This window comes from Anarrhichthys ocellatus, unplaced genomic scaffold (genome assembly GCF_004355925.1).
Source record: "Anarrhichthys ocellatus isolate YVR2014 unplaced genomic scaffold, GSC_Weel_1.0 scaffold13, whole genome shotgun sequence".
Classification (NCBI taxonomy): domain Eukaryota; kingdom Metazoa; phylum Chordata; class Actinopteri; order Perciformes; family Anarhichadidae; genus Anarrhichthys; species Anarrhichthys ocellatus.
The window spans coordinates 4,598,640-4,613,800 of NW_022280043.1; the positions used below are offsets into that span (position 1 = coordinate 4,598,640).

The 15,161-nt window shown below is 41.3% G+C and overlaps 1 protein-coding gene across 3 annotated transcripts; it reads left to right on the top strand.

Annotated features, from left to right (window-relative positions):
* Window positions 1–76: 76 nt before the first annotated feature.
* On the top strand, window positions 77–13,616 carry pklr (pyruvate kinase L/R). Of its 3 annotated transcripts, none has more exons than XM_031853150.1 (12): window positions 77–152; window positions 4,723–4,887; window positions 5,369–5,460; window positions 5,550–5,681; window positions 6,881–7,067; window positions 7,988–8,261; window positions 8,925–9,075; window positions 9,788–9,940; window positions 10,039–10,205; window positions 12,268–12,334; window positions 13,132–13,246; window positions 13,357–13,616. In XM_031853150.1, exons 2-12 carry the CDS (start codon window positions 4,749–4,751, stop codon window positions 13,461–13,463), a joined length of 1,584 nt encoding a protein of 527 aa, XP_031709010.1. In that variant the 5' UTR covers window positions 77–152; window positions 4,723–4,748; the 3' UTR covers window positions 13,464–13,616. The 3 variants fall into 3 exon arrangements, with proteins under 3 accessions (XP_031709010.1, XP_031709009.1, XP_031709011.1); XM_031853149.1 differs by lacking the exon at window positions 77–152 and adding an exon at window positions 1,446–1,956; XM_031853151.1 differs by lacking the exon at window positions 77–152 and adding an exon at window positions 1,964–4,091.
* Window positions 13,617–15,161: the final 1,545 nt, after the last annotated feature.

Below are 15,161 nucleotides of genomic sequence, written 5' to 3' on the forward strand. Positions count from 1 at the left end.
GTTGTCTTCATTGTGGCAAAGCTTGCAAAATCCACATTAGCACTACTGTCCACCAGATGGCGCTAACTCTCACACTAACCCATTCATGCACATTTGATGCGCTTGTCCCTTTCCACCACTCTAAGTCTTGACCCGCATCGTGCAGCAAACAGGTCGGTCGTTTCTTTTCTCAGGATCTAAACTGTACTTTACTTTATGCTGTGTCTGTGTCGCCTACTGTTCGCGGACTGTATGCAGTGTGACAACACTTCTTTCTGAACCCTGCTGTTTGTGTAACATGCTTTTTCTGTTAGATTATTTCGTTTTCAGCAGAAAATCTCTCCTGCTGTTTATTACTGTCGCTCCGCCAAATATTGATTGTTCACTTTACTTTTCCCCCTTTTGTCAATTGTTTTGCCGACGAACTACTTAAAAAGACTTAATTTTCTCCCAAAATAGCAACTTCATCCTCACCTGTAAGTCACAGGTGGAGATGAAGTGCTTGATGTTGGTGAACACTTTAATACTTGTGCTTCCTCTCCCTGTACTTTTTCATTTTATTGTTGTAAGCATGGAAATTAAAGTTGCTTGTCATATTATTGCACTTCTGTCTCTATGCGTAAAACCGAACCTTTACTCCAGATAATTATGTTGAATTTTTATGTTATGAGCTATTATATCATAGTTGTGTGCCACATGCAAAGGGCTGCCGGGTTTCTGCAGTCAACTCAGGAACAAAGGTCTGTTTGTCCTTTGGCTAACGATTTACACCTTCTGTCATTCTGGGTTTGTGCTTGACTGTGCATAGATACAACTCTACAGCGTAACCTCAAAGAAACTCTGAATAAACTTTCAGAGTGGAAGACACGTCACCTCTTCTGCCAAAGTCCAATACTCGTATAACATCAGCTCTTATCAGTCTATAGTTCAATAAGACAGCTTTGCTTTCCAAGAAAACAGCAACCTGCTGCAGTGGGTGAATGCAAATAAGTATACAGACTATTTCAAAGGTTCAAAATCTTCTGAGATCAATAACCTCAAACTAAATCTGCAACAAACTGCAATGATCCTAACCTAGAAATGCACCACTTTAGTAAATCACCTATTAAAAAGGGGTCGTATGCTGGTTTATAATGGCTTTTAGTAAATAATTAATAAATACTGTACTAATACTTTATAGAGCAGTTATAATTCATGAATGAAAACTTCTTTTGGGTTGCCAGGTTGTAGTTCAATATGTGGATTCCTCCACGGTTTGGCCTCGGCTGCAGGCCATCAAGGCCAAAGTTAATTTATTACTGATTTATTAACATTCATAATTATAGATTATTTGTGTCACGTGTCGAAGTGTCCCTCAGCAAGACACTGAACCCCCGGCTCCCCAGGCGCCTGTCATTGGCAGCCCACTGCTCCCTATATACAGGGATGGGTCAAATGCAGAGACAAATTTCCCCTTCCGGGATCAATATAATAAATTAAATTTAAAAAAATTAAATTAAATTTAAATATTTACTTACTTTTGGCCTATTAGAAAGTAAGAAACTCTTTTTTCATGATTGATTAATCAGTTTGATTTTTTTTATTTACATTTAACTGATAGACACGCATCAATTTAGTGCACCCTGATAGTTTAGTGCCATCACATAAAGGTTTTGTTTCTATTTTTAGCATCATCTTGGCCCAGTCAGGCTTTTAATTCATCTAAAATCATCCATCCACTGCAAGCGGTGGCCCCACTCCAAAAGGTGTGGGTGGGAGGAGAGATGAGGGGGCAGCAAAAGAGTGTGAAAATGAAGGAAAGAGACTGGACCAGACTTGTTCAGGTGTCACAAGACTTAGAGAATGATAAGGGCACTGACGAGCATAAAGACAGAGGAGGAAACATAGAAAAATTATAGAACCAAAAAACTAAAATAAACCAATAGAGGAGGAACTGATTTGGATATTTTAAGAAAATGGATGGTTTTATGAAAATGGGTAAGTGGACCAATGATTTCGCTTTGTACTGTGGGTGCAGAGATATAACAAGGTTTGGATATTATCATACAACTTCAGCATGATTAGAAATCCAAAATGACCTTTTAGGGAGGGATTGATCTTCCTGGATTAACTGTTAAAGTGAACTGCAAGGACAAAGGGGCGTTGTGTGCTGTTAGATAAGTTTATCTTAGTCTAGTGGCTGATCATTTCTCATTTTCAATATCCGTGGCTATGCATTATCAAATTATTTCATCATATACACCCAGTTGTAACTTGTACTTCAGATAATGCATCCCTCACTGATGCTTTTGAACTTTCGAGCAGAGTCCTACATCTGCCCTTTTAGCTTGATTTCACCGATTGATATCACACTGACCTGCTGCAAACCGGCCACGCCCATCACCTGGATCACCGCTCTCATCAGCCATAAAAGCTGTGCCTCGACCGATATTTTGCATCTGTCGTTGACCTGCTTTATTTATAGTCAGCCTTCCAGTAACAGGTGCCTGCATTTGTGTATGTGTGTGTGTTCCCATGTTCTGGGAGGTGTCAGAGGAGGATTTCTCAGTGGGATACGTAATGATGTGTGCAGCAGTGCGGCAGAACTGGGTCACAGGGAGGTGGAGAGAGCGAAAAAGACACGAAGAGAAAGAGACAGAAAACACTGACAGCTACCGAATCCACGGGATGGAGGAGCTGTGCAGGTTCACATTATCCTGCAAAAGTCCCCATTTTCATCAGGGAGTTTCCTCTGCAGACGTCCTTCTGTGTTTCTGCATGTCCATTCTCAATAGAAATCTTCCTAGTCAGATTGATCCTCACCCTCCAGTCTCTCCTCTCTCCTCTGTCTTCACGTCTTTGCTCCTGTTGAGCTGTTAGCAGCGACCTTGTCGGACTCAGGCTCTCCTCTTCTCGTCCTCGTCCTCCTGGCTGCATGGTCTCTACTCTCTCTTCCCCTGTGGTGGCAGAAATTGCAGGCTTGACTGATTGTGACATCCTTTAAAATGGATGCCATTGTACTGGCTCAAAGCCCTCAACCAGGTCCCACAATGCTTTGCATGAAAGACACATGCTCCATTGACTGGTTTGTGCTCTCAGGGTTTATGCAGCAGCAGTGACAGGTTGTGTTCCTGGGTGTTGAAAGGCTTTAAGAGTATTAAGTCCAAGATTTTAAGAGGGGAAAGGTCATAAAATAAATTAAAAATATATATATTTTGAGCTTAAATTTGCTTATTTATAGAGAATTGTGAGAAATTCTTGTTTTATGTGAGTGAATGTGGATGACTTATTATTTGACAAAGCAACTACATTATTAGATACCTGAACATTGTTATTTTAAAGCTGCTCTCATCAATATTTTCTCATCAAATGACTCTGTAATGTGAAAGGGGTCGCTCGTGATGAAGCCACAGTTAATTATCACCTGCAGCTCTTCACAGCTTTTATAGCATGTTTCAGCTCATTGTTTTGGTTTTACAGCCGGAAACTTTAATGTTTTGGTTCTCTCAAATTGAAGCATTTAGCAGCTAAAGAGTCATATTTCCAACTTGTTGAGCTGAAAACTAATTAATTCAGGATTAACAAGCATTACTTAAAACTTGGTATCATACAAGATAATCATTTTATTTTTCATACTCTCATTTAGTAATTTGTCATTTCCTCATGGAGAATGTTTTAGCACTGTGGTTTGGAGAAGAACACAGATCGCACACTGGCACTGGACAACAACAAAAATGCAGCCAAATTAACCTCCTTTCAGTTTGAAAAGCAAGACATGTCAGTTTGTCTTCATTCCTTCTCTCTGTCCTTCCTCAGACACATATTTAATCCCACGGTCCCCTTCATTGCCATTTTCCATCCATCCACTAGATGCCCTCTGACTGTCTCTGCTTTCCTCATCACCTCTCTGCCTCGCCAATCTACACACCTGTTCCCATCCTCATCAGCCCTTTTCCTCTCACTCTCTGCCAGTTTGTTAGAAATGTAGCTTTGCTTTCTTGCCTTGTGTCGTTGCCTTCAAGCTTCTGTTACTGGCTGTCATGGACCTCTGATCCTTGACAGAGGTCCATGACTTTTTGGATTTGATGCCTGCTCAGACTGCATTGATTTGACCTTTGCCTGCCCATGATTCTGTAAGCTCTTATACCTTTATTTGATCAACAAAGCCTTGAAATGAATCAGTAGTCTGCATTTGGGTTCATTCCCTGGTACCCCACTCATTCCAGCAGTGACATCTCCAGTGGAGGGGGAGGTAATCTCTTATCAAACTGCATGTCTTCCTCCTGTTGTCTGAATAGGCTACAGGCTTCTTTATATCAACGGATTGCTGGTGTAGAGACCCCTTTTCTGTATTTAAAATCTCAACCCACAGCCCTTTTAGTTCCTCTACATAGCATTAATATCAGCCTTCCTTTGTTTTGCTTGTGAAAGAAGTGCAGTGTTTTGTTTTCACTCAACCTGAGAGCTGAATGTCAGTCAGCATGTAAATCTTGATGACCTTCCTGCGCTGTAACTGACGTCGGGTCTCTATGGTGTGTTTTTTTGCACACAGACTTTCCTCTGCTGTGACTATCCATTCAAAATCTGTAGATATAAGCTGCCATTTTTATGCCGTTAAGTGTTGTTCTTCCTCATCGCTCACACAGAAATAAACACTTTACTCAGATTGAAGTGTTTAGTTCGTGTGTATTCGCTGGTTGGAGTTGGCAGTAGAGTTTTCATGACTGACTTCACCCTGCTGTCAACGTTTCTCTGTTGCTACAGCTCGCATCAGGCGCTACTCCGAGGCGATGACACTGCCCGACTCTTTCATCCAACGCCAGCAGCTGGATGCCAGCATGGCTGACACTTTCCTGGAGCATCTCTGTCTGCTGAACATTGACCAAGAGCCAATCACAGCACGCAACACCAGCATAATCTGCACCATCGGTGAGTGTGACAACCGGTTGCAGACAGTGAGTCTCAGTTTCAAGTTGGGTTTTCTGGCAACTGTTCTATGTCATCGCTGGCAGCTGCTGGGTGCTGGGTGGCCTTCTGTTGGCGGGGTTTGAATCTTGGCTGTGGAGCATGATCCGCTTTTCTTCTGCCCAGAAACATGGAGAAAATAACTAGAATGAAAGACATATGACAATTGCTTTTAAGTTCTTGCAGAGCTCTGATTCCAGATATAGCCTGTGATGGTTTCAATGTATCCAATTATTTTCTCGGACGATAAAATAAAGGCCCATCAGAATATTCCAGAACACATTTTGACATATTCAGTAGCTTATTTTGTCTTATCAACAGTCCAAGACCACCAAATGGTATTGAGTTCGGTGAAAACAAAACAATGAGCAAATTGTCACATTTGAGAAGCTAGAATCAGGCATTTTAATGTTTTAATGTAAAAAGTGTTTTTTCTTTCTTTCAGGTCCTGCATCCCGATCAATCCCCAAACTCCACGAGATGATCAAGGCAGGAATGAATATTGCTCGTCTGAATTTTTCTCATGGCTCACATGAGGTATGAACAGAATGCAATTATAGTACTTAAACGCACGTTTTGGTCTTTCCTTCAGCCATGTATTGATCTCCCTCCGTGTTTTCTGTCAGTACCACAGTGACACCATCAAAAACATCCGGGAGGCCGTGGAGACAATAACCCCCGACCCCTTGTATTATCGGCCGGTTGCCATCGCCTTGGATACGAAGGGTCCTGAGATCCGCACCGGATTAGTGAAAGGGGTAAACATGCTTCATCTATCAAACTGTTTGACTCAACCAGTCACGTTCAGTCAGCTGTAAGAGGGGCTGAAAATGTCTTTATCATTTCTTACAGGTTGTTACAACAAAACAACTGGTTGTGTGTCCTCATTTGCTTTTTCATCATCTTGTTTTGCTGGTCTTTGTGTTGTTGTTGTTTGCCGTCTGCTTTATTGAACAAATAACTTGAAACTCTTGGAAATCTCTTCATGTCTTGATTGGCTTACAAAATGCTCTGCATGATGCTGATTCTTGCCTGTTGTGTCTCTTCAGTAGTTTAATAGGAAGATAAAATAGAAATATTGTCGATTGGTACAGGAAGGATGACGCATACTTTAAACTGAAATCATAAAAATGTTTTTAACCAAAAAGCAAGACGAACATAGCTGTCAACAATTGATTGGTAGGAAGCACTTAACATATTTGTGCGACAATTCTAACCCTGTACAGTTGAGGTCTGTCAAGGTATCATCGTCATTGGCAGAATCTCATCAGAACCTCTGATGTGAATTACCAGAACTACTCAGCTGTCATAAAATACACAGGCTTGTTGAAGCTCGGCGTGCCATTAAATCACACAGCCATGTGTCTGCACAGTGTGTGAAGGTGGATAAAGCAGGTTTCAGCCCGGCTCAGGTTCAGATTGTGGTTTTGCAACAGCAAACAAGAGGAAAATTCTCTCCCAGGATGAGAGAGCCACATATTTGATCTTTGTTATTTTTCTTCTTTTGTGTGAGCACTGATAGTTAGTGGTACATGAATGTACTATATAGATGACCGCATCAGAACTTAGAAGGTTGCCGTGCTGTAATTCATTAAAAGACAGTAGAGGGTTCATTTTTTTAGAATGATGAGTGTCTGAGTTTGTTGGTTCTTGTGTTCATGGTAAACAACAGCTTGTAAGTCTGTCTGTGTGTAGACACGTTCCTGCAAACACAGAAGCTTAAAATAACACTTTGTTGAAAGGCCACTTGCACCACAGGTTTCACCTAAACACACATGACGCCTTCTATGTATTTGTGAAGAGGTGTGTTGACATATAAATAATATTTAATGCATTACTTAAAAAGTGACGTCAGTAGTTGCCTTTAAAATGTGTTGATAATAGAGATGACAGTGGTGTTTATTTAAAGGCGGTGTTTCTTTCTTTCCACTTTGCGTGTATGTGTGTCTTTGTTTAGAAAGTGGAGGGGGAAGTGGAGCTGGTAAAGGGCAGCCATGTCCGTGTGGTGACAGCAGAGAAGAACAAAGACGAGACAGACGGGAAGATTATCTGGGTGGACTACCCCAGTCTGCCCAAAGTCCTGACGAAGGGACGCAAGATCTACATTGATGACGGCCTCATTGGACTCAAAGTACTAAAAACTGGTAATACACATTAGATAGACTTACACAAACCTTCATACAAGCTTGAATTTGTAACCTTTTTATTTTCTTGTTTTATATATATATATTGTTATATTTTGCAGTATAAATAAATACAGAAGATCTCTAAGGAAATCAAAGAGAAAAATTTTATATGAAAAAATACGAAGACATACAATACATATTATATATTCATACGAATTAATTATTTTGTGCTTTGCTCTATTTTGTTAATTTGATTGATGTATAATAGACCACTTCTTTTGGTCACATAATGATCGTCCTTGTCTGTCATTCTGAATGAGATTTTGTCAAACAAGGCAACTTTTTTGGTAAATGGACTGTACTTGAATAGCGCTTTTCTAGTCTTTCAGACCACTCAAAGCGCTTTCATACTACTTGTCATCATTCACCCATTTATACACTGATGACGGGGGCTACCATGCCACCCGCCCATCAGGATCTACCTAACATTCACGCACCGTAGGCACAGCTACGGGAGCAATGGGGTTAAGTATCTTGCCCAAGGACACATCAACATGCAACTAGCGGAGTCGATCCTCTGATTGAAGGACGACCCTGCTCTCCACTGAGCCACAGTCGCTCGTTCATGAAAAGATGGTTCCTCTGGAGTCTTTCAGCCCCTTAACAATAATCTGCTTCCCCACATTGTGCTTGTCGGGATCATATCTGAGGTTCTGCAGTCCGCTATAATTAGTGGGTCACCTATATACAGTCATAACTTGAGAAATCCCAAATAAATTATATTTAAGGATCTTCCTCCAGTAAGTCTGAACTAAATTACATGCTTAAATCTGCATTATCTCCTGCACGATTATTCAAATTTAATAAATGTTTTCATCTGATCTCACTTCAGGGTTTTCACAACTCTGAGGATAATTTATTGACCACCTCTTCTTCAGGTCCTGACTGGGTGGATACGGAAGTGGAGTCGGGCGGGATGCTGTGCAGTCGTAAAGGCGTTAACCTCCCTGGCTGCGACCTTATCGGCATGCAGGCGGTCAGCCAGCGAGACGAGGCCGACCTGAGGTTTGGGGTGGCCCAGGGCGTAGACATTGTGTTCGCCAGCTTCATCCGCTCTGCTCAGGATGTCAAAGATGTGCGGCGAACTCTCGGGGCACACGGACAAGGCATCAAAGTGATCAGCAAGGTGGAGAGCCGGCAAGGGGTTCAGAAGTGAGTCCAGGAAAAACCTTTATGAATTATAACTACAAAGTCACAGTTGGGTTGAATAGCTGGAGGGAGTGAGAATTTCATAATGAGGCCGTGACAGGACTTCATCCACCGTCTTGTGGACCGACAGCTGTCAGGGATTGATGGACACGACGGCTCTGGATATTACACTGTGATAAGATGTCTGTGTGGCTGTCTGTGTGAGTTATGGCTGCCACTTAATATATCTGATACAATTTATGTCACAGCTCTCATCTCCATTACTCATCTCTGGCTTCCTCCCGCTGCTCGCTGGATGCTGACGGTGTTGAACCATGGCTCTAATTTGAATCGGATGTCTTTAAGATCGGATCATAAAGACTATTGTTACACGATTATGATGCTATGTATTGACATGTAAAGTCTCCTTCCTTTCGTGTTTGCATTGCTCACACATGAATTTGGTTTTCGTCTAGATGTAGGATGTAGATCACAATGAAACAATATCCTCTATGTTTTCAAGATCCAAAGGCTGTGAGCAAAATCCTGTTTTTGCAGATCAATGCACAGAAACAACCAGTATTGTCATCGTTTTCCTGCCTCTTCATCCCTGCTCACTCCTTCTTTTGTGCTCTTTTCTAACTCTCAATCCTGTGCTTCCTCATCCTCCCCTAATCTGTCTGTCAGCTTTGAGGAGATCCTGGCTGAAAGCGACGGCGTGATGGTGGCCAGGGGCGACCTGGGCATCGAGATCCCAGCGGAGAAAGTCTTCATCGCACAGAAGATGATGATTGGACGCTGCAACTCTACCGGCAAGCCGGTCATCTGTGCCACACAGGTCAGGGACGAGCACATACGCACACAGAAAAGGATGCAGAAATGAGAAAATATGCAGATTTAGACTTTCCACTACAGTGTTGTCCAATCAAATGTCAGAGGGGTAAACTAAGATTAAAAACTAACAGGCACATATTAACCTTGCACTCTTACATAATGGACTCTCACAAACACACACTCACTTGTCGAATTAATTCATCCTCAAAGATGTTTCCTCCCATTCACACCCCTCTCATGTTACACACACACCTGCAGCCATGTTGAGTCACAGTGCTTTATCTTGCTTATGCTACAGCTTCTGACTCGGAGTGACGGCATTATATATACATGAGCCCACAAACCACACTCACATACACTTATCAGCCGCAGCTTCTTAACTACTACAAAAATGCAGTCTCTCAGGCAACGCTGCATCTCATTTTCCAACTGTCTGCCTTGCTTATTGACTTATAATACCGAGTCTCCGGCACATCAATAATGATCTCGCAAAGTCTTACTCGCCTGCCTCAGTCTAAGTGATCTCTCATTTCTCCTCCATTACTGTCCAACCATCCACAAAGCCATTACTCTCTTCATTCTCTGCCTTACATTACGTTCCTATCTTGCACATACATGTGGCTTGTTTTAATGGCGTAATTGATCGAATCCACTTTAAAGAGCCTCGTGGAGACATTTTGGTTGCGGCAAAAAGACTAATGTGTTTGTGTTTGTAGATGCTTGAGAGCATGGTGGCCCGCCCACGGCCAACCAGAGCGGAGGGCAGTGACGTCGCCAACGCAGTGCTGGATGGAGCCGACTGTGTAATGTTATCTGGGGAGACCGCTAAGGGACTGTTTCCTGTGGAGGCAGTCGCAATGATGCACTCGGTGTGTGTGTGTGTGTGTGTGTGTGTCTGTCTGTGTGTGCATGATGTCCATTATGTTACATCTGACTTATAGTTTCCCATCTGATAACGCTCTCTCAGATCTGCAGGGAGGCAGAGGCGGCCATTTACCACCGGCAGTTGTTTGAGGAGTTGCGTCGCCTCACCCCTCTCTCCTCTGACCCCACAGAGGTCACAGCCATCGGAGCTGTTGAGTCTTCCTTCAAATGCTGTGCTGGGGCCATCATAGTCCTCACCACCAGCGGCAGGTGTGTATTTGACGTCTGCCTACCACACAAAAAACAAACTGTAAAATTGACCTTTGGACAGAAACTGTTTCCAGATTTTGTGCCAAGCTAAGTTGACCGGCTGCAGCTTTATATTTATCGCACGTCATATAAATCTAATAGAGATAAGATAAGATAGACTTTATTGTCCCGAAGGAAATTTGTCTTGGAAACATACATACAGTGTCTGCTGTTAAAAAACAGTACAAATAACATATTGCATACATACATTACATACACAGACTGTCGCCAGTCCACATACATTTCACACTGCCTTTCACATCTTCTCACATAATGCTCTGCAAGAAAGCAAATAAGTATATTTCTCAATGACAAATTATTCTCTGAAGGTAAGGGACAGATTGTGATTATTGTTAATAAAAAGGTGAATGTGAATTGGAGGACTGCAACAGGACACAAACTCCAGTGTCCTGCATGTAAGTCAGGTGCTCTACACACCCCTCCACAACCCGACCTCCACAGTACTCCCTGCTTTACCACTGAATGGTGGCATTGGACACAAAGCTCGAAGGGCTGAGTCATCCAATATGAATTTAGAACTTGGCTAACATTCATATTCTATACGCTCAAAAGCATGCACATGCTGTAGACTTTTAAACTCATTCGTGAAAGAGTTAAACCTGAGTAAACATCTCTGGTCGTCTTCCTCCCCATGACATTCAGGCCCTTTAAAGGCTGGAGCAACACATGTTTTGTTTTTTTATCAGAGAGCAAAGCTACAGATTGAACATCGCAGTACTGTTTCCTGCTTTAACATCCTCAGGGTGGAGTTTTATGTTTGCTGAAATGTTTATTGCGTTCCCCTTGTGTTTCTGTATTTTTGTGTGTTCTGACTACTTGCTGTTTAAACCAACTCCCCTAACTGCAAAATACAGAGTTCTCTATTGCGCACAGATAGATATACTGCATATGCATGGAGTCATTTACCCATACATACACAGGCAACACATACAGAAGGTGACAAATGAAAGGAAAACACAACTAATACAAGTTGTTCCAAACAAGCGCACTGCATGATGCTTCATCATCTCATGCTCTGTGACATGTATAGACTGGCTGAGCAAAGGCAGCTGACCTTGAGTTTGGATCAAGATTACAATATAACGTCTAAGAGTCTACAGCGATGCCATCAGCTCTGTGAGGCTGTATTTGAGCTGAATACTAATATAGACATGCAAAGACAATGACAAAGATAACATGCTGATGTTTAACAGGTATAACATGTGTTAGTATGCTCACATTTGCTAATTAGATGGGATTTCCATCAGTTTTACAGGTATTTGGTCATTAACCAAATAAAAAGGCAGAATTAAAATTTTGACCTGATGATTATGCAAGATAAAAACGGGCGTCAAAGTCCCGGTCTGAAAAGTAAAGCCAATGCATATATTCCTTAAACCTGCATTCTTTCTAATAGCCATCAGGGGGCGACTCCTCTGGTTGCAAGAAGATGTCGGATGGTATATAAAGTCAATGATAAAACGACCGTACATCTCACTTCTTTTACTACCTCAGTAAACATTGTTAACATGGGTTTACATGTTTACGTCTTCTTCTTTGGTCGACTAAAATTGTTTTGTTCAGTTGTACTTAGCTCCACCCTCTTGTATTACTAAAAACATGGCGAAAGTCAAAAACAAGATGGCGACGGCTAAAATGCCAAACTCACATCTTCAAAACAGTAGTCCACAAACCAATGGGTGACGTCGCGGTGACTATGCCCAATTCTTATATACAGTCTATGGATTAAAAAAACTGCTCAACTGAATAGTGTCTTAATAGACCCAGTGTCTTAATTAACATCTGAATTTAGATGTCTGGGAAAGAGGATACCACCACATCCATCGTTCATCCCTTCAGCAGAGTTCAGAGACTTGACAGATCTATGCCAAGGAGCATTCTGGCAGCTGGACACTCAACTAAGACACTTTATGTTTAATTTTCCTTTAATTGGTCACCTATGTGTACATGGAAGTGCTTTGCATACATTGACAATATCCTTATTTTCTCCTCGTCTCTCCAGGGCGGCACATCTCCTGTCCAGGTATCGCCCTCGCTGTCCTATTATTTCCATCACCAGAAACCCTCAGGTACAGTCTGCCACTAGGAAGCAGCAGTGCATTTGTCTTTCATGACTTTACTGTTGATGACTCACTCCTGTCGAAACTGAAGAGTGTGATACAGTCAATATTTACTCTCACTGTCTACTGCTGTCACTATTTACAATGTGTGATATTTTACTGGAGTGTGTTTCCGTTTAAATGGGACTGTTGTTTTAAAACCAAATGTGTCACAAACTGCTTTAAGTGATTATGATTACCTATGATTTTAGTCATGTGGAGTTAATCCTTATAATCCTTTTTTATAAATGCCAGTGAATTGGCTTTGCAGAGGTGTTGGATCAATGTGTCCCAAACTGTGGGTGAGGACTCCTAAGAGAGGTCACAAGAAAACCTTTCAAAACCAGATGCATTTGTTAAACAAAATAATATTAATGTTTTTGCTTTCTTTCCCATTTTTGCTGTTTTAAAAAATAGAAAATACTGGATACTTGCACATCTTTATGTCTCTAAAAGCCTGTTAAATGAAACGACCTGAAAAGGAAAATGCCTCTTTGGTTGAACTAATCATAACTCATGTCCACACAACCTGTGATTAGGGTTCACAAGTAGAGATTACATTTATTTTGTCACAAACTGAAACATTTGGGAACCACCGATGGGTCAGGGGGTCATTGGGGCTGTCAAAGTCTTAAATGGGCAGATGAACCGATATTTATTGCCTTTAGTTTGAAAAATATACCAATTTATTAATACCAAACATTTTGTAGTTATTTGACAGATAATTATTCACTGTAACAAAACCTTGACATTGTCCTCTTCCTCAGGTGGCCCGTCAGGCTCAGCTACTAAGAGGAGTGTTTCCTGTCCTCTTCCACCCTCTGTCTGCTCCCGTCTGGGCCGATGATGTTGACAATAGGGTCAATTTTGGCATGGACATTGGTCAGTGTGTGTGTGTGTGTGTTTGTATGATTGTATTACTCTGAGTCTGCTCATTTATATGGTACTGTCCTACTCACACACCCTCTGTTTCTTTCCTTCTGCCTCCTCAGGGAAAGCAAGAGGATTCTTCAAGTCGGGCGACATGGTGATTGTGGTGACAGGCTGGATCCCAGGGTCCGGTCACACTAACATTATGAGGGCATGCAGTGTCCCATAACAACCTGGCCTTACTTGACTCTCAATCTGACTGACATGCTGATGTATAAATGTGATGAGAACCAACACTTTAAAATTAAATAATAACCACTGTCACTTATCGATTAACAAAAGCATTTTGTCAGCATCATCATTGTTATTTAAACTCTGATGTGTGCTTTGTGTTTTAATGTGTCTTGAAAGCGATGACTCCCTCCAAATAAAACTTGAACTATAAAGTTTAACACACTGTTCTTTTATTTGATGTAGAGACTTTAGCTTCACTAATTGAGCTGTCTTTTTTTCGTCTTATTTGTGGGAGTAATATTGAATTGAAAATGAACATTGTCTCTTTACATGGGACCATTGTTAAAGCATCTTATTATTGGTGGCCATTGAAGATGAGGCTTTTATTCCTGACCGTATAGTCCTCGGCTTATCTCTGTGACGGCACAATTCTTTTGGCTATTATGAGTGGTGCCGGGAGATGCAGAGATGACGGGTATTGAACTACTTTCTTTTGTCCACTGAGATGACCCAGATGCCAACATCTGCCTACTGTTCTCTCTTAAACTAATTATATCTGTTCCTGCATGGGGCTTTCTCATGTCCGATCCTTTATGTAACATCCTAGCCTTTCTTCTGCAGGCTTCTTCCTCCTTTAGTATTTATTTTCCAGCTTTATTGTGCTTTTTATCCCCCTTTAGATTACCCATTCCCTTTCCGTCTATAACATTAATTCACATAATGAGCAAATGTCTGGGGGGTATGACAATTTATCTTTCAAAACGTTCAACTCAATTCACTGTTGAGGTTATTTTCAACTGAGATTAATTGTTTGATGAAAATGCATCATATTTTATAAGTTAATAACCTGTTAAATATTAGTCTGCAAAGTAACAAGTTAATATATCTGTCAAATATGTGAAGTAATGGGTACAATATTTGTCTCTGAAGATAAGTACAAATTATACTGAGGTAGTATTACCTTTTAGCAGGGGCATCGTTAGGCCTATTTTAGGGGGGCTGAAGCCCGCCTCAAATGTTCTTCAGCCCCCCCAAAAAATTTGGTATTATTGGCTTTAAAAAAAAAAAAAATATGTATTTTTTATTTTGGTGATGTCATTAAATTAAACTATTGTTTCTCACATGGACAAGTTATTTATAACTCTAACATGCTACATATGTGCGTGCGTTCTGGTTTGTATGTTTTCTCCCCCTTCAAATTACAATCCAATAGCCTAACATCATACTTAACGATAAGTATGGACCCGACAGTTGACACTGTCGGGTCCATTCTCCATCCATTGTGTGCGGTCCCTTTAAGAAATAGGATTTGGGAGTGACGGGGATATTCTTTATTTGAGAAAAGTTCATATTTGTGTTGTTAAATTTCACTATGACCCTCAAGTTCTGTCTCTTGTGTTATCATATACTGAATGCAAGCAAAACTACAGAGCAAAATCACACTCTTTCTGATTGAACCAATCTATGAACTGTCTGAAACAATGGATATCCGCGGCCCCAAATGGGCCCCAAAAAAAATTGCCAAAAACATGCCACTCCCCTTGGGGCTAAGCCCCCCCTTTCTTTCAATCCTAGAAACGCCCCTGCCTTTTAGCTATACTTTCCATGACTGGATTTTGAAGTCTGCAGCTTCCTCTGTCATTTACATCTCTCCACAGGTGACACGTTGGAGACCTAATTGTGTAATTGGTAA

What these genes read in the sequence shown, in the direction of transcription:
- pklr (XM_031853149.1), top strand. Translation starts at nt 1,935, where the DNA reads ATGGATGGTTTTATGAAAATGG. An exon ending in CAGCATAATCTGCACCATCG is followed by an intron (nt 4,888 to 5,368) that starts GTGAGTGTGACA and finishes TCTTTCTTTCAG; the next exon opens with GTCCTGCATCCCGATCAATC. An exon ending in GTCCTCACCACCAGCGGCAG is followed by an intron (nt 10,206 to 12,267) that starts GTGTGTATTTGA and finishes TCGTCTCTCCAG; the next exon opens with GGCGGCACATCTCCTGTCCA.